Source organism: Phlebotomus papatasi, chromosome 1 (assembly GCF_024763615.1).
Source record: "Phlebotomus papatasi isolate M1 chromosome 1, Ppap_2.1, whole genome shotgun sequence".
Taxonomy (NCBI): domain Eukaryota; kingdom Metazoa; phylum Arthropoda; class Insecta; order Diptera; family Psychodidae; genus Phlebotomus; species Phlebotomus papatasi.
The window spans coordinates 40,914,102-40,935,454 of NC_077222.1; the positions used below are offsets into that span (position 1 = coordinate 40,914,102).

The following is a 21,353-nucleotide window of genomic DNA, read 5'->3' on the forward strand; positions in this document are numbered from 1 at the left end:
TTTTCCTCATAACGAAGGATTCCCCCATATGAGTGCAAAAGAGTGAGCTTTAGTGAGCTTTCCGATGGAAAAATGAGAAGACACTAATAAATAAATTTATCTAATAACCAATATTTCCCAATAATTCCATATCTCCGCACTGATGTCAGTGGATCTTACGGAACAATTCTTTAAGTAAAACACCAATCAGTCTTGGAGAATTCGCGAAATCATCAAGTCGTGGTGTTATTGCTGGAGCAAAAAGCTTAACGTGTTTTATTCACCGTCAAGTAAAGTTTTTACTAATAAGTGACTTAAATTTAAGTGAAGTGTAAAAAAGTATTTTTAAAGAAGTTTTTTATTGCACAAAAATTAGTGGTTAATTAAAAAAATTGTGAGGAGTGGTTTCTTGTTTTTCTTCCAATTTCTTTTCAACTTCGTTTTCTATTCTTCTATTTCGTATACTAAATTTTTTTGTTAACATTCGCCTAAGACTTGATTTTGTGGCTTAATAAGAAAATGCCAAAAATTGCTTTTTTGTATTCAAAGTGGTCCACTAAGAATGAGATAAAAAAAAGAAGCAAAGAACAAGTGTGGAATCTCTTGAAAAAAAAAAGAATAAAATATTATGTGACAATGGTGATCGTTGAAATGAAATATCACATTAACAAGTTGGAGATCATTATTTCAAGAAATGGTTTTAGAGAATGAAACAAGAAGGAGGGAAATAAAAATAAAGATATTCATATATACAATGGTAGATGAGTTGAAATGGTCCGAAATTTTGAATTATTAAAAGTTTTTTTCTTCAAAATATTTTCAGTGACTTATTTAAATTAATTTGACACACTTGTCCCATATTTTTCACGGAAAGTCGTTTGATTGTGCTAAAAACCGTATTTACTAATTTTCTGAATTTCGATGATTTAGTTAAAATATCCTATTCCATATTATATTCATCTCAAATTACGTTTTTCGCAATTACAATACCCTGCACAATTTAGATCATTTTTTTAAAATTCATTGTTAGAAATAAGAATAAATTTTTAAAATTATTTAAGAAAGAAAACTTTTCGAAGTACTAAAGATAATCAAGGGTATTTTCCGTGGATTGTACTGTAGACTGTAGAGTGTTAACAAATTTATTACTTGCTAAAATAGAACAGGTCAAATTCAGAGCGTAACCAGAAGCAAAACAGGGTAAAGTGATACAAGTTGGACAATTCTCCGGTATAAGTTGGACATGGCTTTTTTCTTGATAAATACAGTACAAAATTTGTTTTAAGCACAGGGAACCAAATTATAAAACTAAAGCATTAAAACTATACAAATAAAAATGAAGTACTAAATTTATCAAGAAAAAAAGCCCTGTCCAAATTGTACCGTTGTCCAACTTGTACCACTTTACCCTAATCGACTTTTCTTTGTGTCACGATTGTTTGATGGTTTTAAAACACGGCGAGCACTGGAAAAAATAGTCGAAACAGGAACCAACACGAAGAAAAGTCGATATTGCAGAAACACTTAAGAACAGTAAAGTGCTAAAAAAATCATGTTCATTTTTCATTGGAATAGCACCATAAATCGTGAACATTTCTCAAGCACTAATTATTGAGAAGTAGAATTTATTTAATCCATTACAGAATCTTGATCCATTATTATTCGCAAGTTAATTAATATTTTTAATTTATTGAGAATGTGGATAAGTATATTTATATTTGCGATTTGCTAATTCCAAAATGTAAATTTAATTTTTGAGATTTTAGTACTTTACGGAATAAAAAAAAACACGAAACATTTCTTGAAATAATTATCTTAAAGAATTCTTTTAATCTGAAGCACTACAAAAGATTTACAACCTTTTCTTAGTAATCTTGAGTATTGTCTTACAATTTTTATCTATTTTTTCAGAGTTCTAATTCTCAATTACAACCACATAGAATCTTGCCTGGACAGTGTTTCTTGTATATAATTTCGTGTTTCTGTTTTGAAAAAGAAAGTGTGTCTCGAATTAAAGAGAAATGATATATTGTATAAGACAATTTACATTGTCAATGGTTAAATTCCTAGTTAAAAGCAGTGAATTGCTGGATTCAGTAAGCTTTAACCATGTTAAAACACTTGAGAAGAACAAAGTTCTAAAAATTATGTTCATTGTTATTGGAATAGACCATAATCCTTATTAAGTTAGAATATTTCAAAAGCTTTCTTAAAAATGAAACTATTTTAAAGAATAGGTTCAATTTCCATATTAGTTTCTATATTAATTTTTTTCTACTGAATTTTTATAATTAGAGATTAAAATTTCGTCAGGACATAGTTTAGTACAGGTTTATACTAAAAACACAGTCTATTACTTTGGCACTGCATAAAAGTACAGTAAAAAATCAAATTTGGCCAGCAAAAAAAAACGGAGATCTGTTTTTTGTATGTTATTTTATGTTTTGTATATAAACTCTTTATAAGTAAAAAATTATGATTTTTTCATAAATAAATAATTAATTTTTTTTATACGCGAAAAAATTTCTTACTTAAGTTGTTTGAAAACTCTTTTAAAATGTTCATCATAAAACAAGCTTATTTAAAAGCGTGCCAAGCATCCATTTAATAACCCTCTTATACAGTAAATAATTCACTCAAGATTTGCCGTAATTAATTATAAACAACAAGTGATTAAATGATCGTGATTATCAATAAAATTGTGTCACATTAAATTGTTAATTTGTTATAATTTGAAATTACATAGGTATGTGTATCATATATAGTGGAAATTCTCACTTATGCAAAGCTTTCTCAACTCTTATTTTATAAATACGCTTAAAAATGTGGTTTAGCAAGGGTTAATTTGATTGATATTGCATTTGGAGAGTAAAAAGCGGTCTATCAGACATGTAGACGCAAAATAAAATTAAATCAAAACGAATGAACGTGCCCCCAAAAATTTCTTAACTTATCTCCTCTCTTTCATGTCTCTCTTTTCAAAAAGCAAAATAAAAAAAAAACGATCAAAAAGGCAACAGAGAAAGAATGTGAAGCATTTCAAAACACCCAAACAAGACAAATTCGAGACATTCAAGAAATCTTTCAACAAATTCCCTTCCAGATACAGAGAGTGAGATACCATTGAAATTATTCACCTCAATTGCTCCAAATTGGAAGTCCTCCAAACGCATATTGACTGCAAAAAAAAATTGTCTCTGATCACATGCGAATGTGTCTTGAAAAATAATATGATAATCGTTGAAGAAAAGATTGATTTGATGGAGGTAAAAAATAAATAAGTACGTGTGCAGTGCAGAGACAATTTTTTTTAAAATATTTTTTATGAGTTTTTTTTATGAACCGGACCACGAGAGTTGATTATTAAATCTATACACAAAATAGTCTTCTCTCACCTCTCATATACATATTGGGTCTCTTATTCGCACATTCTCTCTCTCTCACCTGACCATTTGGGAAGGTAGCATAAACATTACTAAAAGTCTACACGAAGCTACCAGAGACTGCCAACACAACCAAGGCTAATGAAGCACGAACGCTTTCAGTTTCATTTCACATATCAAAGTGGAAAGGTGCAACTCGAATTACTCCAATAATTCCAATTTAACATACGAGATATCGAGAAATATTCATCTTCCCACACTTGATTGATTTCCATCGTCACGGAGTACCTTTGCAATAATTTTTTTTTCATCTAATTGATCTCTGCGTAGATGCATTAGCATCTGTTCAATTTTTTCCCAGTTTAATTCCTCAGGCTAACATCACTAAATTATCCGGTGAAAAATTTTGAAAAATCACAAAAAAATATTGTTTTTTAAAATATCCTCGATATAGTCACAAAGACATTAAAAATGGTGAGATTATAAATTAAGTACAATTTTATGGAAAATAAATCATTAGTTCTGGTGATTGGAAGTTAATTTGCCGTCTAAAAGAGGTGTTCAACAGTATGAATTAATAATAATAATACTGCATACCTTGTTCTGTGTCTTGTCAATTTAATAATTTAACATTTCTCTCATGTTTTATGTTCTTTTTTATCTTTTTTTTTTGTCCAATGAACAAACCAACAACTTAGTATTTCCTACAAAATTCCACAAATCTTGCACGAAATACCACTGAAATTCTTAGTTATTCTATTGTTCTGCGACTTTCTGGGGATACCATTCTATAATATATAAAATATGAGAGAGTGATTGATAGACACAAGAATAAAAAAAATTATTTAGTTAAACCAGACCGGACTAGGAAAAAAAACCAACCACAACACACTCTGTTTCCATATGCAGAAAAAATATTTGTTAAAAGAAAAAAAGCATTGGTGTGAATTGTCTTAATTGTTTGTTCTATGGACATGCAGACGTGTGTCATAAATAGTGCTTCATTGCTAATTTTCAGAAAAGAAGAATCCTTATTAAGGCATAAGTGAAGAAGGGTCTATTGCAGACCTCAAGTCGCTATCTTTCGCTGTCTTAACGAGTGTATTATGAAACTCTTTGTGTATTGTAAAAATAATTTTGTCTCTCTGTTCAGAAGAATGTTTGAAAGTGTCTTGGATAGAAGAAAAATGGTGTGTTGTACGAGATATTTGTTAAATTGTTATTATACGTTGCACGAATTTATCACCTTTTTCACATCTAATACTTTTTGCGACACGTGCCATTTTGATTTTCTATTGAAAAATTAAAGAAAAAATAATAGAATTTTATTGTGAACCAATAAAAGAATATAAAAAATAAAATAAAATCCCGCAGAACCAATATTTTTAGTCAGGTTCTGTGAAACCTGTGAAACCAACACCTCTCTTTTCTCTGAATAATGATCAGCAGAAACTAAGAGTGGAAATTTTGTGTTTGTGGTTTTTTTTCTTCAATAATTTTCATGCTATATTTCCTTCTTATACCCCCTAAAACTAAATTTAACAAAACAGATGAAGAAATTCTTATGTAACTAAATTAACAAAATATTATTTCCTTCTCCTCCAAAAGTCTATTCTAGTTGCAACACCATTGAAGAGTGAAAGAGATTCAAGAGATAAGTCTCTGTGTTTTGTGTGAGAGGACGAAAAATCAAGGAAACTCTCCATCGGACATTCCCTTGAACAGAAATAACGAGGGCAGTCAGTGTGTGAAAAATTTTTTTGTGCAAAATTCCCTGAGAGTGACTATAATATAAAAATAATTTCAACCAACAACAAAAAATGCAATTAAAAATAGCCCTCTTCTGGACATTGTGCAGTGTTCTTGTGAATTTATCCAATTGTCAGGATTTATCTTCGTCCGCCGAACGGGACACTTATGATAATCTTGAAGATGTTTCACGCGATCAACATCGATTTGTGGGATATAGAACAACAATATTCCACGAAAGTGCCACCTTTTCGAATCCCACCGAAACCGAACCGGATATCATTGATACAGAATCCACAAATACTGATACGAGTCAAAAAATTGACACAACAATCTCAGAAAATACAGATTATCCAGCATCAGAGACAGTTCTTCAGGAAGCCCTAATTACATCTAATGAGCTAACATTGAAGAATGAGACTGAAGAAGGGGAAGATTCTGAAGATTTACAGGACATCAATGGCGAAGAGAATGAATCAGTGACACATACAGCAGTTCCTACAACAGTCACAGTACCCACAACAACCAAACTAACCACCATTCATCCTTCACTCAAGGCTCTAAATCTCAGAAGGAAACAAACTAAGCAGTATAGGGTGTACAAATCTACAGGAGATGGAATTGTCAGGAGCTTTCTGGACGATCCCTACTTGAGATCTCCACTTGCAATTCTCATGGATACATCACCAGAACCCCTGAGAAAAGCTAAACTTCTCTGGAATGCAACTCTACGACCAGCATCGTCAATTGATCTCGTTCTTGTTGCCTTCAACTCTTCAGGTAAAACCAAAATTATTTAAGAAGAACAAAAAAATCTCCCACGAAAAATCACACGCACGTTCAACAACAAAAGACCGAATATTTCCCCATTAGGCACTCAAATGGCCAGAATGAAAATGAAAGATGAAAAAAAAATGTGTGTGGCAAAAAGAGGCGCAAAAGACATGAGAAATTTCATCGTCATGTTTCTTAATTGTCGACAGGTTACTCCTTGTCACTCAACTTTAATTGTTAATGTCTCACCTCTTTTTTTTCCTCAATCCCCACACCATTAATACACTTTTTGCAGTGCAACAAACACCTCAATTTTCTTGTCATATCGCACGGCTATTGCTTCAAATTTCATCTCCTGTTAGAGACATAACAATACAAAATATGCAAAAAAAAAAAGAATTCTTTAATAAGACTATTGCTTTTTGTCCAATTTCTCACTAATACGCCTTTAGGCCTCTCTCTCTATCACATAAATAACACCTCAAAATATGAGTCATATTGGTCTCAGCAAAAGCAAAAAAAAACAACAACAATACCAAACAACATGAAAAGAAAGCTCAACTAGCTATTATACCAGCAATATTGATCACTTAGCACACAACCAAGTCTCTATTTTTTTGCTACAGTCCAATGGGAAAAACACAAAGATCCTTCTTAAAAGATCAAGATCATTTCAAGATCGAATTCTTTCTGTTCCAAAAAAAAACAACTATATTCAAATTGGTGCTAAAAAAAAGTTTTCAATTTGTGTCTTATCTTGACTTTGTTTTAGGAATAAGTGTGACATACAGTTTCAAGAATACAAGGACAATTATGGCTGGAATCGAGAGTGTTAGGGAGTCTCATCAACCAAGATCAGAGGAGAAGGCTTTCATAGGGATTCTTCGGGCTTCAGAACTCATACCCTATGACAGTGCAATATTCCTGTCTACAGATCGAGTTCCACAGAATGCCGAATTCTCCCAAGAAGCTGCGATTGTTCTTCTCAAAAAACGAATTCGAGTGAGTTAATGATTTTACAAGATTTTAAGATAAGTTTGCGACTAGACTTTAAAATTTAGATTTAGATTGTTGAAATCTAATATATTGCAATTGACATTTTCATAAAAATTTAATTGTCGGTTTCTTACCGCTTTGAAGTCGTTCAGGTTTAATATATTTTAAAAGCCCATTCACTTGAGTATAATCTTTACAAAAAAAAAAAAAAAAACGGTTCCAAAATGCGTGTTTTAGAAGTGATATTGAGAAAAAATAGTGTTTTTTATCATTGGGGAAAGAATTATTGAAAACACGAATTTTGTTATCTTTTACTGTATTATAAAAACACCGTGATAGTTTCTTAAAAATTCAATAATATACTAATAATTTGACACTTTATCCGAAGGAACCACGCATTCTATCCGGTGGCAGCCAAAATCTCGAAAGCCAACATCCCGAACGCTAAAATCTCGAAAAGGCTAAAATCCCGAAAGCCCAAATCCCGAAAGCCAAAATCCTGAAAGGCATGAAATTATATGGAGGAAAGTGTTTAGAATAATTTCCCAAGACACAGAAGATTTCCCTTTGCCTCCAGCAAGCGCGGGTACAATCGTGGGAGTAGCTATGACACTTTTAAGAATTAGAGATTTTGGCTTTCGGGATTTTGACCGGGGCCCGTATTTAGGAAGTACAATAGTCCTTTCTTCTTAAAATTAAATTTATAGTAAAAATATTGAAATGGAAATTTATTATATTTCACTTCTTTCAGAACAATTAGAGTAGAAGCATAAAAGATTTTTTTTTGCAAATTTATAATTCATTTTCTCGTATTTGAACATAGATTATAACCAATTTAAGGACATTATATCCAATCAATTCTTGGTCATATCTGAAAAGTTTAATACCTAATCTATCCCACAATTCTGAGATCAACGGAAAACTTAGATCCTTATTGGGTTTAAACGTTCGAACTTTCAACGGGTTTTTTAGGAAAGTTCTCTCTGATATAACTTCGAATCGGTAAAGGAAAACCTCAACCGGAGAGAGCTCTCAAATGGGGAAGGTTATTACTGAACGAGAGGATTGACTTCTTCCGTTTTATTCTTCTACAATATTTTGAGGATTCACTGGCAAAATAAAAGAATCAAATTGATCCAAATTTGATCCTATTGCAAAAGATGGATCAAATTTCAAAGGTTGAATGCACATTTCTCATATTAGAACATATGTTAATTAGATCCATCCTTTGCAAAAGGATCCATTTTGATCCTTTCATTTTTACCAGTGTTGTTGTCCTTTTCATGAGATATCTAATCAACAGGAAAGATCACATATATATACATATATAGGTGGGAAATGTTTACACGGAAAATCAAAAAGGGTCTAGATCTAGATTTTCCGTTCACTGTTAGTTCAATTTTTAAGCGGTAAATCTTTAAATCGACCTTCCGAAACTGATTTTCTTCAGTAAAGATCTTTCAATTTGAACTTTAAAATTTATTTAAGCCAAATCTGTTAAATACTTCACAATAACGAATCTGAAATTGAAATATCCAACTTTTTTTTAAATGTTTTCTTTTTTTTTATCTTAAAGCTGATCAGGAAGACTTTTAATCTTATAATACAGAAAATTTTAAAGTAAAATTGGATTGGCCGTTAATTCAGAATCGTAAATCTTCAAATTTGACAAAAAAATATTTAACCTAAAACTTTAAGCTCTTTTTATTTAAGAATTGATGAGTTAATGTTATGTTTTTGTTAAATTCTTTTAATGAGAAAAAATTATAATGTCACCTAAAAGACTTATAATACTTTCAGTGATAAAACTCAAAGAGAGAGCAGTAAGTTTTAACTTAAAGTGATTAGAAATTATAATAAAATGTTTTAAAAAAATTAAAAACAATAAAATAATAAAAAATTGGAACACTAACTAAATTAAAAAAAAATAAAATAAAATCAAAATAAGAAAATTACAGCATGGTAAACAAATTTTACTTAAGCTTAGAATGCTCGATCACGTGACTTTAAAAATCATTCAAAATTATTTAGAATTAGCAAGATTTATTTCGAATAAATATTAATTTATCTGGTTAAAACCAGTTCATCCTTGTCATCAATTGCAAGACCTTTCCAACAAGAAATATACTTGTTACAGTCTTTTGAACCTTTGCCCTTGAGAAACCGGTTGAAAGAATAAATCAACGGAATTTTCGTATATCGTCGAGAGGTCCATCTAGATTTAGACTATAACTCTAAAACGAAAAAATGAAAAAAAAGATCACAAAACTTTTTTTTTTAGAAATCATCTAAATACATGGTTTTGAAGTGGAATGCTCCAACTTCTTATCAGTAATCGTTTGACTTCTAGTTCTGGAAAAACGAATAAACAGCGTTATATTATTTTTCATAAATCGTCTGATACGCGGTGATGTTGAAGGAAATGGTCCCAGGGAAAGGTGAAATTTGGAAGGTGGCAAAAATATGAGGGTTAAAAACTAGATAGATTATTGCTTTCTCGGTAGATAACCAGCAAACAAAAAATTTTATACCGTAGATGCAGGTGACTTTGCCCCCGTCCCCTGCTGTACGTGAGTTGTTTTATTAATACTAATTTGTTGCAATATTTGCAACAGTTGCAATAGTTGCAGTTGTTGCAATTTGGTTGCAATATTTTAGTCAGTATTTTAGTAAATTTGGTCCATTTGGTCAGTGAAACTCCAATGTAATAAAAGCAAATAATTAAAAAGGAAATTGTACATTTTAAGTAGGGGAGACTGGGGCAAAAAGTCACAAATCGAGAAATTCAAAATTCAATATCTTCCAAAGTAAAAAAGATAGCGGCTCAAATTTTTTTCTATATATAGTCTCCATAGACCTTCTTCAATGTCGTAAGTTTCTTAGAATTCGAACAAGGAATTTAGAAAATAAAATATATCGAAATTTTTAGTCATATTTTTGAAATATTTTCCTTGCAGAAGATAACAATTATTACCTACTTATTTACCAACACTGGTGAATATTTTCTAAATAATTTGGATTCTTTGAATACGAAACTGCTACCTATTTTACAATTTGACAAAGATTCTTTGCTCTAGAAATGTTTTTATTAAAAACGACAACTTGGGGTAAAAAGTAACAAAAGGTATAGAGCAAAAAATAACAAAAATCGAAGCAATTTCTGATGTCTCACGGCGAAAAGAAACGTCATTACCATGTCTCGCCGCTTGTTGTTTGCATTGGTCAAACGATTTGCAGTCTTTTGTGTTTTTTTTTCTAAAATAGCTTGAAAAGCGCTTTCCTCCGTTTTCTCACTTTTTTTCGCAGAGAAAACGATGTTTTACAAAGGTGTAGATGAATAAATTTTCTATGAAAATGTGTCCTATCGGTATTTTTTTAAATTTACGGAAGCCCGTAATAAAGCGAATCAAAATGTAATACCCAATGTCTGGTACTATTTGCCCCAGCATTTTTGAGAATGGTCACAATTTCATTTCATATTTTACATTATTTCCTTACAAAACAGAATATTTCACTAACCATTTCGAGCATTTTACTGTGATCAATATAATTGTTTACTACTATAGAATGTAGTAGAAATGTTTCTGTATTTCTAACAGAAAGTTCTAATGTAGGACAGCAGTGAAAATGATTCATATTGTATTATTTTACAACAGTAACAGTGAACAATGGATAAGCTTCCGTGAATTTCTTATCGTATTTTTGGTGCTTAAAAAATAATACTCTGTTTAAGCTGGGGTCATCAGAACTTTTTGAACTTTTATATGACAAATTGTCTTCCAACCAACATCGAGGTAATCTTACTAGATCCTCAATTTAAACTTCTTTTCATTCTTTTTTAGCTCTACCTAATTTGGTTCGGAAAGCATGGTCAGGATGACAATGAATCACCTCATACTGTAATTGGTGGAATATTGGGGGAAGTTGCCCTGAGAACGGGTGGAGAGATAATACACATCACAGATGAGGCTGTGGAACCCAATGGAAATATTGGATTGGTAAATTTTGATGGGAAAAAGATATTTGCCCTTGACATTCTGACTTGTGCCTAAAACTCTTGGTATTTCTGTTTTCCATAAAGGTCACCCTGTTGCTGAGGAATGACCTCCAAGGATCTCATCACTTCAGCCTACCTATTGACACAACGGCCGAAACGAGTCTCCACGTGAAGATTCACGGAAAAATGGACGAAGCCACACTGGAAACACCCAATGGTGGTTAGTTTTATAAAACAATTTAAATATTAGAGAACTCACACAAAACAATTAAAATACACACATTTTTTTTTTAAATTAACTATTCTGTTCTGCCATTGCAAATCAATTTACTATGTATATTGCTGAGGAGATTATTATTATTTTTTCTTTATAAAATAATAGTTAATACCTATTATTGTAATTATTCCTCTCTTTGTCTCTGTTTATTATTTTTTTTTGTATATTTAACTATATCATTTTATTTTGCTTCTGTGAATTGTTTATCCTGCAATTTTCTCTCACCCAGTTCTAGACATAAACAGAATCTCTCTATCTATGAATTCTCTGACATCGAGGGATAATTTTCCAGAGAATAAAAGAAAAATATAGAGATGAAAAGGCAATAGAAAATGAAGAATACATAATGTGGAAAGTACAAATAATTGTAGAATTGTTATGTAATAAATTTTACTCTAATTGTAAATATGAATTTGTTCTTCACTCTTTCTCTTCTCCTTCTCTATATCTCTCTTCTATATTATCATTTCTTTTGTGGTAATTTTATGTGTAAACAAAATGTACAAAAAAATCAACTCTTTCAGGCAAAATAAGTTGTATAAACAGAAAGAAAAAAATATCCACGGAGGCATAAACACCAAATAAATAATATGAAAGTGCTTCGGAAATATTATTGACCAACAAAACACAGAAAAATGATGAATCAACATTGACATAATCACCTGGCAAAAGGAGTCAAGTTTTTTGCCAACAATCAACCCTACTCTCTGTGGACAAACTGAGCGGACAATCTCTTGCTTAAAACAACCAAGACAGACCCTCCTTTAAGTAAAGCACCTGTGATAGTTGGAAAAATGTTGAAAACTATGCCTGAAAAACCATGAAAATGTCTTTTTCCCTCTCTATCTCTTTTTTTCCTGGCTCTTTTTTGTGAAAGTGTGAAACATGTATTGCGAAGTGTTCCATTCTTCTTTGTCAACTCAAACGATTTCATCAATAAAAGTGCACTGTAAATACTCACATAAATTACTTATGGCCTCTTCTATGTCCAAATAGTTTAATTTTCACTGAGAGTGAGATGCCTTTCAAATAAAGATGATGAAAAATCTATTTTTGCACAGGCCAGCTGGTTTCTCTGTTTTTGTACTTGCACTTTTCGCAGCACCTTTCTCAGTTTGTCCCACCTGATTGTCTCAATAATTTTCAATGTCACCAACTAATTAACCACTAAATTGATGGTGCTTTTGATATATTTCACTCAGGTGTTACTAACCACACGCTCACACTATCAATTAATAGGAAATTGGTGCGAAATTTTACACAAAATTCATTTTCTGCAAAATCCATAAACAAAAATCCAACCACTTTTGACGTCTCTTTCTGATGACGCATGCGCATGTCACCACTAGGCCTATTCCAATAGCCCTCAAGGGGTATCTCATTTTACAAATTAAAAGATCCTGTACTTATACGTACATATTTTAAGATAAAAATTCTGTTTTTTTTTTGGAAATTGAAAAATTTTTTAAATAAACCCAGGTTGGAAAATCAGAACATACTCCTAATGGGATTTTCTTTATTAAAACTTATCAATATGAATCATATATGAATAGATTTTCGATTTATCTGACGATGTTATCACATTTACCAATTAAAACTTTAATAATAATAATAACTTTAATTAATTCACAATAATTGCTGCTGGTGAGCGTCCAAATATGTGATTTGTATCTTGAATCGCTTAATGTTGAGAACTTGATGTATATTTATTCACAGAAAGTTTGATTTGGTCCGCAATAGTTGATTTGAATTGATAATTTATTAATGCGATTTTCATATTAATTTTTTAATGTGAAACATATTTAAGCTTTAGGCCAATATTAAGTCAATTTAGATTATTGGATATTATTGATCATATTTTATTCATAGTTGCAGCAGTTGCGTAATTTTATACAGTGCCCGCTTTGTAATCCGGATGATTGGGAGACAATATGACAGGTGTCCGCTTCGTAATCCGGATGGATTTTTTGAATTTGTTCAACGTCTCGAAAATATAATACAAGTTTTTTTTTCTAGAATTAGAAGAACAGTTTTAAAGAAGCTTAAAAAGACACAATTAGAGAATTCTATGCTATTATACTTCATTTATTAAACAAAAACATCACGGAATAATTCATTTCATTGCCGAACACACGCATACATGATGTCAAAATGATTTTAAATGTAACCGTCGATAACTCATCCGGATTACGGCGACCCGGATTAGACAGCGGGCACTGTATCAGAAAGCTTTATGGCCTCTACACACTAGAGAAATTTATTTCCGTATTGAAGAGGTTTTCTACCAAGCATAGTGATTTTACTTTATTATGGACATAAATCTAGTGTATAGAGGTCATTAGACAGACATTAATGGTTGTATCGGCTGTTGCCGTATCTGTATTTCCTTTGTGTTAGCATTTCACGCAAGAGGCGACGTCTGTACTGGAACTTACACCAAATGCAGATACAAAACAAATACAGATATGATATAGATCAATGACACCGACGACCCCGACGACACGTGCTTTGAATTTTACTAAAATTGTGGCATTAAAATTGGACTATTTGGAATAGCTGTTAATACTATTCTCCTAATGGCAAATACAAAGAGAAAAATTTTGATTTTGGATAATATTTTTTTGAATGCTAGCATATGTAGGGGAAAGTATCCTAATACCTATGCTTTGCATGGTTCAAAACTAAATATTTCCTATGTTTCTGAATAGATTTTCCCCCGCAATATAATTGAAAAACAATACACTTTCGTATTGGAAAGTGTTCGGTCAGTTATACTTGATGGAAATTTAATAACACGGATTATGACCTGGATTAGAATTTATTCCTTCTATAGCTTCACACTACGTTTCGGGGATGTCTGTCCCCTTCTTGTCCCCTTGTCTTCCCTGTAGACCTGAAGAAGGGGACAAACATCCCCGAAACGTAGTGTGAAACTATAGAAGGAATAAATTCTGATCCAGGTCATAATCCGTGTCATTAAATTTCCATCAAGACACTTTCCACTAGTTTTTAAAATATGGGTGCGATAAGTCATTTTTATTGAAAAACATAGCAAAAATTTAGTCCTTATAAACCTTGGGGCCGTGCAAAGCATGGGCACTTTCCCCTAATTATATTTTTTCTTTAAATTTTTAATTAAAGAAATTAAAAATGAAAAAAGTACACAAGAAAACATTTAAATTTTTGTGTAAATCCTAAAGTACTATCCGGGAATGGAAAAGAACTTTTTTTTGCCAAATATCCACAAGTTCAGAATCAGGATATCATCTATACGAAACACACGAAAAGTAACTCTAAAGATTGCCGCTCTGAATCTGAATAATGATAGGAACTCTAACGTTCCTATTTCTATCCATATTCAGAGCGGCAATGACCTAAGTAACATCTATGGTCTGCTAAAGGAAGATCTAGATGACGAAAAAGACATTAAATTCACTCTAAGTTCACTTTTTTTCAAAAATATGTAGTTTACTTGTGGTTTTCACTTAAAAAAAATCGATCTTTTTGTTCTCTTGACTATTTTTTGAATAAATTTTCCTTTTAAATTGCGTAAGTTGCATTTTCTTACATGATTGGTCGAAGAAAGTTTTCATCGCCTTAGCGAATTACAATCAAGGGAATTATTCCCATTGTACATATTATTTTTAATAAATGAAATGAAAAACAGTTGAAAAATTTGTCCAATACAACTACACAATGCTTTAAATTTTCTAAAATATCGTCAGCTCTAAAGAAGACTATTGTAAATCTAGAATGTAAACTTTACAGGAGAGAGGTTTAAAGTTTGACAGCTAAAATTTATATTTTATTAATTTCACTGCAATTAATATACTTTTAGCTTTTAAAACCATTTTATCATACTTTTAGGCATTCAATCTTTTCATTAACGCCACTAAAAAAAACATTAATAATTATTAAAAACGTATTTTAAATTAATACAAGGGAAAAAAGGTTCTAAAATTACATTTGGTCATAAAAAAAATCTTTTTTATTTTTATAAAAATGGCTCTAAGCTTTTAAAGTGCTGCATTGAGCACTGCTCAAAATGTCATTTTTTTACTGCTCATTTGTATAGTGTGCCTTATTACAACAGAATTTTAATATAACAATAGATATCATTAAATACAGACAAAAAAATAAAAAAATTGGTGCCTTGACTTTTTTTTCTAAAAAAAAGATTATATTCAAACAAGTACGATTAATTTAAAAAAGCAAAAAAATGTAGATAATTATCAAATTTTATAGAGAAACAATCATTAATTTAATTCTTTCATGTGCAAATTAAGAACCCCTTCTTACTAAAACTTGGTTATAGATCTAATGCACTTGTTATTTATCTTTCTGTACTCTCTGGATTTCTAGACGTTCTTATAGACATCCTAAATCACAACGCAACTGTGAGAATGAATGAAATTTCTCTTCAAGATGAGGAAATTGATTTTTTGTTGAAGAATCTCACAAAGGGCCAATACGAATTGCGACTAACACCAAAGACACACGAATTATACACCGTACTTGTAAGGCTATTCACAACTGGAGTGTCTCGGATGAAAGACAAAAATGGTGAGTTTTGGTAAATTTAAAAATATTCTAGTAACGGTCGTAGTCACATTGCCTTTTTGATATAAGAAAAATTCCAAAAATCCCATAAATTAGTTAAAAAGTTGCTTTAACACGCGATTAATAACAATTTATGAGACAGTATACTCTCTATTCTTTTACTTATCTATAACACTAGGTTAAAGGTTATTGGCCACACAACGGACAGAAAGAGAGAAAAATGGGAAAGAAATTGCAGAAAATGGTTACAATGTGCAAAATTTCGCAATTTACCTTATGTACAAAATTCAACAAAAAAGCGCAGTAAAACCTTAAGAAAGCTAAAAAGAGTTTTATGCAATTTCACACATTCCTCAAGATAACTTCACAAAATAACTTTCTTCCACACCAAGCACTTTTTTTTTAATTCCTCAAATTTACTTCCATGCAACTCCTTCGAATGTTGAGAAAAGACTGATTTTGTAGCAAAAACACACGCGAAGATTTCTATTCAATTGACCCTCTGAGCTGGAGAGTGAGAAGGAATAAAATGGAAGTATATAGAGAAAAAAAGCCAAAAGGAAAAACGTCTGTCGTTATTATCAAAAGCCCATTCGTAAACATTTCATCAACAAAATGTATTTAAGTTTTGATAGAGAAACACTGTTTTAGATTTTATTTCAGCTCCCTTATGATGAAATTGCTTGGTTCAAAAACGGGGTGATTCAGATTATATAGAGTTAATTGAATATAACACCATTATTTACACTTACACTGGAATGATCTAATTTCCCAAGACAAAGAGCAAAAAAAAGTAGACCAAAAATGCACAATGCTTAAGGACTTTGGTCAGAGGCATGTCATGATTATTGAGGAATATTACGTTGAAACACTTCCTCTGTGATTCATATTCTTCCATCAAAATTTCATCACAGACTTAAAATAGATTAAATATCCACAGAAAAGAAAAATCAAAGATTTGTACAGTGCCCGCTCCCTAATCCGGATCGGCGTAATCCGGACGAGTTATCGACGGTTACGTTTAAAATAATTTTGAGGTTATGTATGCATGTGTGTTCAGCAATGAAAATGAATTATCCTGTGATGTTTTTGTTTAATAAATGAAAATAATAGCATAGAATTCTCTAATTATGTCTTTTTAAGCTTCTTTAAAACTTTTATTCTATTTCTACAAAAAAACCTTGTATTATATTTTCAAGACGTTGAACAAATTCAAAAAATCCGTCCGGATTACGAAGCGGACATCTGTCATTTTGTCTCCCAATCATCCGGATTACAAAGCGGGCACTGTATAATTTGTATTTAAGAAAATTTTTTTACGACTTGTGAATGATTCCGGGAGTGTCAATGGGAAGAAAACACGCATCAATTGAACTCTCCTCAGATAAGAGATTTTTTTTGTCTCTTTACTCGCAGAATCCACTAATCTCTCCCCGCGAGCATTATCTAATGCCGTCCATGACGTTGGTAGTTTCGCGAATCTCCAACAAAGATTTACGCTACATTGAGAATGACGCTCATGAAGCAAGTGCAAACATTATATGTAGGTCAAAAAGAACACCAAAAATTGAATCATTGACATTAACATTTGAGAGGCCCTTGAATCCCACAAGAAAAAAAATTAATTATATAAAATTCATCCCGGACACTTTTTTTTGCAGTGGTCAGCAGAAGTGCTCCCATTCAGTTTCCGGACGAAATGAATGAGCCAGACTCGCTGGAGAACGATGTTGAGATTGTGGATGATCAGGAGGATGCTGAGGTGGAAGTATCAATTCCCAGAGATACTAAAGTTTCGGAAAGGGTCATTGAATCGGTTATCACAATTAATATTTCACCTCAATCCAGACTGATGGCTAGTCCAGGAACTACAGCAATGGTAAGTTAGGTAACTCGGGAAAATTTGGAAGGTATGGGAGAAAGAAACAGATCCACAGTCCTTTAGGTAGAGGACGAAACTAAGAACTGATAAAATATATGCCCACCATTAATGATTTTTTCAGAAAAGATAAAACGATTAAGATAATCGATTAAGATATCGACTTCTACAGGCTTTAGAGCTAATGCCCTAAGGGCCTCGACAAACCTGAGGATTAGCCGAGAGACGGCTTAGTGTAATTATATTCGAAATAATGATTAAACTACATTTCCATAATTTTCCACTAAATCGTCTCGCGGCTTATGTCGTAAGTGTGTCTAGGGCATGGCATAAACTAGACAGACTATGCCCTAGACACACTTACGACTTAAGCCGATAGACAGCTTAACGTAATTATAATCAAAATATTGATTTGACTAAATTTCCATCAGTTTTCCATTAAGCTGTTTCTCAGCTTAAGCCGAGAGACAGATTAGACAAAAACTGTCTCTCTTTAAGTCGTTTAAGTCGTAAGTGTGTCTAGGGTATTACGGTCTAAGCCGAGAGACAGCTTAGTTGGACTGTAGTCCAATCATTATTTTGATTATTACGTTACGCTGCCTTTCGACTTAAGCTGTAGGTTAATGATTTCTTCTCTAATTTCTCATAAGGCAGGATTTTTGGGGATTTGATTGACTTAGGATGGAATAGTAAAGATTAGCAAAAATTCTCATTATTTAGGATTATCAGATCTTCTAATTTGTATAGAATAATTAATACAGTGAGACCTCGATAGAGTCAACTAATTATTTCCAGGCCCGTTGACTCCATTGGATTCGGTGACTATATCGGAACCCGAAAAAAATCAATTAAAATGTGAAATTTTGATATAAAGGGTTATTATTTTATGTTTGTACTAGATAATTGATAAATTTAACACAATAGAAGAAAGTAATTTCATTTAGAACGTTCATGCCTTCTAATAATGCGAATTTCTTGTGTTTTTCGTAAGAGATTTGCACTAAAATATCACGGAATTATCAGCAATTAGTGATCAACCAACTAATATTTAATAGAAATGTGTAAGTCTCTTAAGGTGTCTACACATTGAACACAATTTTCGTTAAAAATTGCTTTTTTGAAGGAAATTGGCTGCAGTGCTGTAGGCAGAAACGTCAAAATTCTGTCAAAAATGCAATTTTTGACAAAAATTGCTCCCAATGTGTAGAGGCCTTTAGGAAAACTAACAGAAAATTCACATTATTCGAAGGCATGAACGTTCGATGGGAGAGTACTTTCCCCTAGTAGAATATTTTGTTTAATTAACCCATAAATTCTACACCCTCTGGTCCAAAAAAGTCGTATGTTTGGGCAAAAGTTGAAGATTAAGGAATGATTTTACAGAATGTTTTTAGTATTAATAATACAGTGAAAATTACTATCCATGTGATAATATTGAAGGTCCATCCACTATGTTAATCCTCTAACGGTGTTTTCTTTAATATGCGAAAAAAAGTTCTAAAACAATGTTTTCTATGATAATTATGATCCAATAAAGTCGAAAAAACCATCCATTTTTTATTATCTTTTTTAGTTTAGGCGCTAGGTGAGAAAATATAAAAATTTTTTGAAACTCTTTTTGCTTCTAAAATTCACACTTTTAGTTTTTTCAAATTTTTTTAAATAAAATATACAAAGTAGAATGACATATCTTTCAGTAACAAATAAATTTATTTTATTCAGATAACTTTAAATTGGTATTTTTATGGAAACTGGAAATGAGTTTTTTTGCACTAATATTTTTTGTTGGTTTTTCTCTGACCTGTCACACAAAACTGGGAATAGCAACAAAACGAAGAGTCAAAATGAGTTCAAACTTTCAAGAGATGTTAGTAAGAGTATTAACGAGGACACTATAGCACTTTTAAATAAATAAAATCTTTATTGTCGCTGTAAATGTGATTTTTGTGAAGACCGCCTGGAGGCGGTCTTACCCGTTAGAGGGTTAAAAGTCGGTTTTAAGCCGGTAGTTCCAATTTTGAAAAAAAAAAAAATAAAATAAATAAATAAAGGGACAGATAATCCTAACCGGCTTATGTAGGTGAGATTCTTAACGTGAGCTAACTCGGAGTGCATGCAAATTCGATTTGATGCTGAAGTAGGGAGACGCCATTCAGTTATCTTGAATCAAATTCGTGAAATTATACAAGTTTTGTATTTGAACCAAAATGTCAAGGATTTGGATGAACTGACAGAAAAGTGTTATATGGTTGAAATGTAGACCAGAATGTTCTCTATAATTTTGCCGTAGAACTTGAACTCATCGACTACTCAGAAGCCAACTTTTTGTTTCTTAACTCGTTTTTTCATCCAGAGTGCCCCAAGTGTTCATTTGTTGAACTTCAACTAAATCAAAGAATTGTTGTATTTTGCGGGACTTTCCATTTAAACCCCTATTTTAAGTGTCTCGGTGGAGTAGAGGCAGTCAAATTGGCATCTGAGTGATTTCAAAGCGTTATTATTGGAAAAATCAATTTTTTCACACTTAAACGGCAAAATCGGAGTGATAGCGTAGTCTGAGCGGAAAATGATGTATGGACGAAATGTAGAGACAAATGTGCTCTACAATTATGTTGAAGTAATCATCAAAATCGGTTCAGCGACAGTTGAGATAATTGAGGTTATGTGATATTGAAATTGGTTTTTCGATTTTAGCGCCCCTGGTGTTGGTCCCAGGAAGTTCAAATATTCTAGAAAGTTGTAGCATTTGGTGAGATCTTTCGTTTAAGCCCTCATTCATCAAAATCGGTCAAATAGAACCGGAGATATGATTTTTTGAATTTCGTGAACTTTGACCCCTCATATCTCCGGTTCTATTGAAACCACAGCGCACATACGCACCATTTTGGAAACGTCCTAGACTGGACTACAACATACTAAAATTTCATTAACTTGCACAATGCCGTTTTTGAGAAAAGTGACTTTGAATTTCGATGAATTTTGACGCTATCACAGCGCCACCTGTGGTGACTTTTGAACTTCCATCTGAAAGTGCTCATCGAGACGAAACCAAAAAGGTAAAATTTAGGTCGCTATGTTAATTAGAACCGGAGATAGAGGCCGGTCAATGTTCGAACTTTGACCCCTTATAGCTCGGGTCAGGGGTTATGGATCGACTTAAGGTTTTTTTTTGTTTGATAGGTATAATCAACGGCTACAACATACTAAATTTTCAGCCCGATGCACAATGGAATTTTTGAGTTATTTAACTTTTAAGATTTAAAAATTTTCTTTTTAAAAAAAGCGCCCCTAGCGGTGGTTTTATGAACTTGCGATGTTAGAAGGGGAAGTGGCATTTCACGAGAGCTTTCCAAAAAGCTCTCACTTTTTAAATTCTGACAATTAGAACCGGAGTTATGGCCATTTTAAGAAATTTTTTTTGGACCCTTATAGCTCGGGTCAGGAGGGTCGGGGGACCTTAAGTTTGGTATTGATGGAAAGCTCTAAGGCCCAGCTATAACATACTAAAATTTGAGTCCGCTGAATGCCATAGGGGCGGAGCTATTGAGAAAACAAAAAAAGGGGGGTCTTCAAAATGGCGGAAGGAGGGGTGGGGGGTGGGGGGTCTATGCACCAAGTTGCAATTTTCACCCGATATATAACCTTTACCGAAAACCGCAAGTTGATATCTCTTTTAGTTTAGGAGCTATTAAGCTCCAAAGAGCGGCCGGCCGGCCAGCCGGGAACGTAACTTAGCCACATATATATTCGGAATCAGGA

The 21,353-nt window shown here is 32.2% G+C and overlaps 2 protein-coding genes across 3 annotated transcripts in view; one reads left to right on the plus strand and one right to left on the minus strand.

Moving 5' to 3' along the window:
* The window catches only part of LOC129799731 (mucin-2-like), a 54,320-nt gene that overhangs the window by 30,134 nt on the left and 2,833 nt on the right, over positions 1-21,353 (minus strand). The gene's annotated exons all lie outside the window — the stretch shown is intronic.
* Positions 180-11,561, plus strand: LOC129799733 (uncharacterized). Of its 2 annotated transcripts, XM_055843902.1 has the most exons (6): positions 3,481-3,836; positions 4,971-5,891; positions 6,658-6,887; positions 10,724-10,879; positions 10,963-11,098; positions 11,385-11,561. In XM_055843902.1, the coding sequence occupies exons 2-6, from the start codon at positions 5,183-5,185 to the stop codon at positions 11,465-11,467; spliced, it is 1,314 nt and encodes a 437-aa protein (XP_055699877.1). In that variant the 5' UTR covers positions 3,481-3,836; positions 4,971-5,182; the 3' UTR covers positions 11,468-11,561. The 2 variants fall into 2 exon arrangements, with proteins under 2 accessions (XP_055699878.1, XP_055699877.1); XM_055843903.1 differs by lacking the exon at positions 3,481-3,836 and adding an exon at positions 180-373 and having other exon boundaries at positions 10,963-11,561.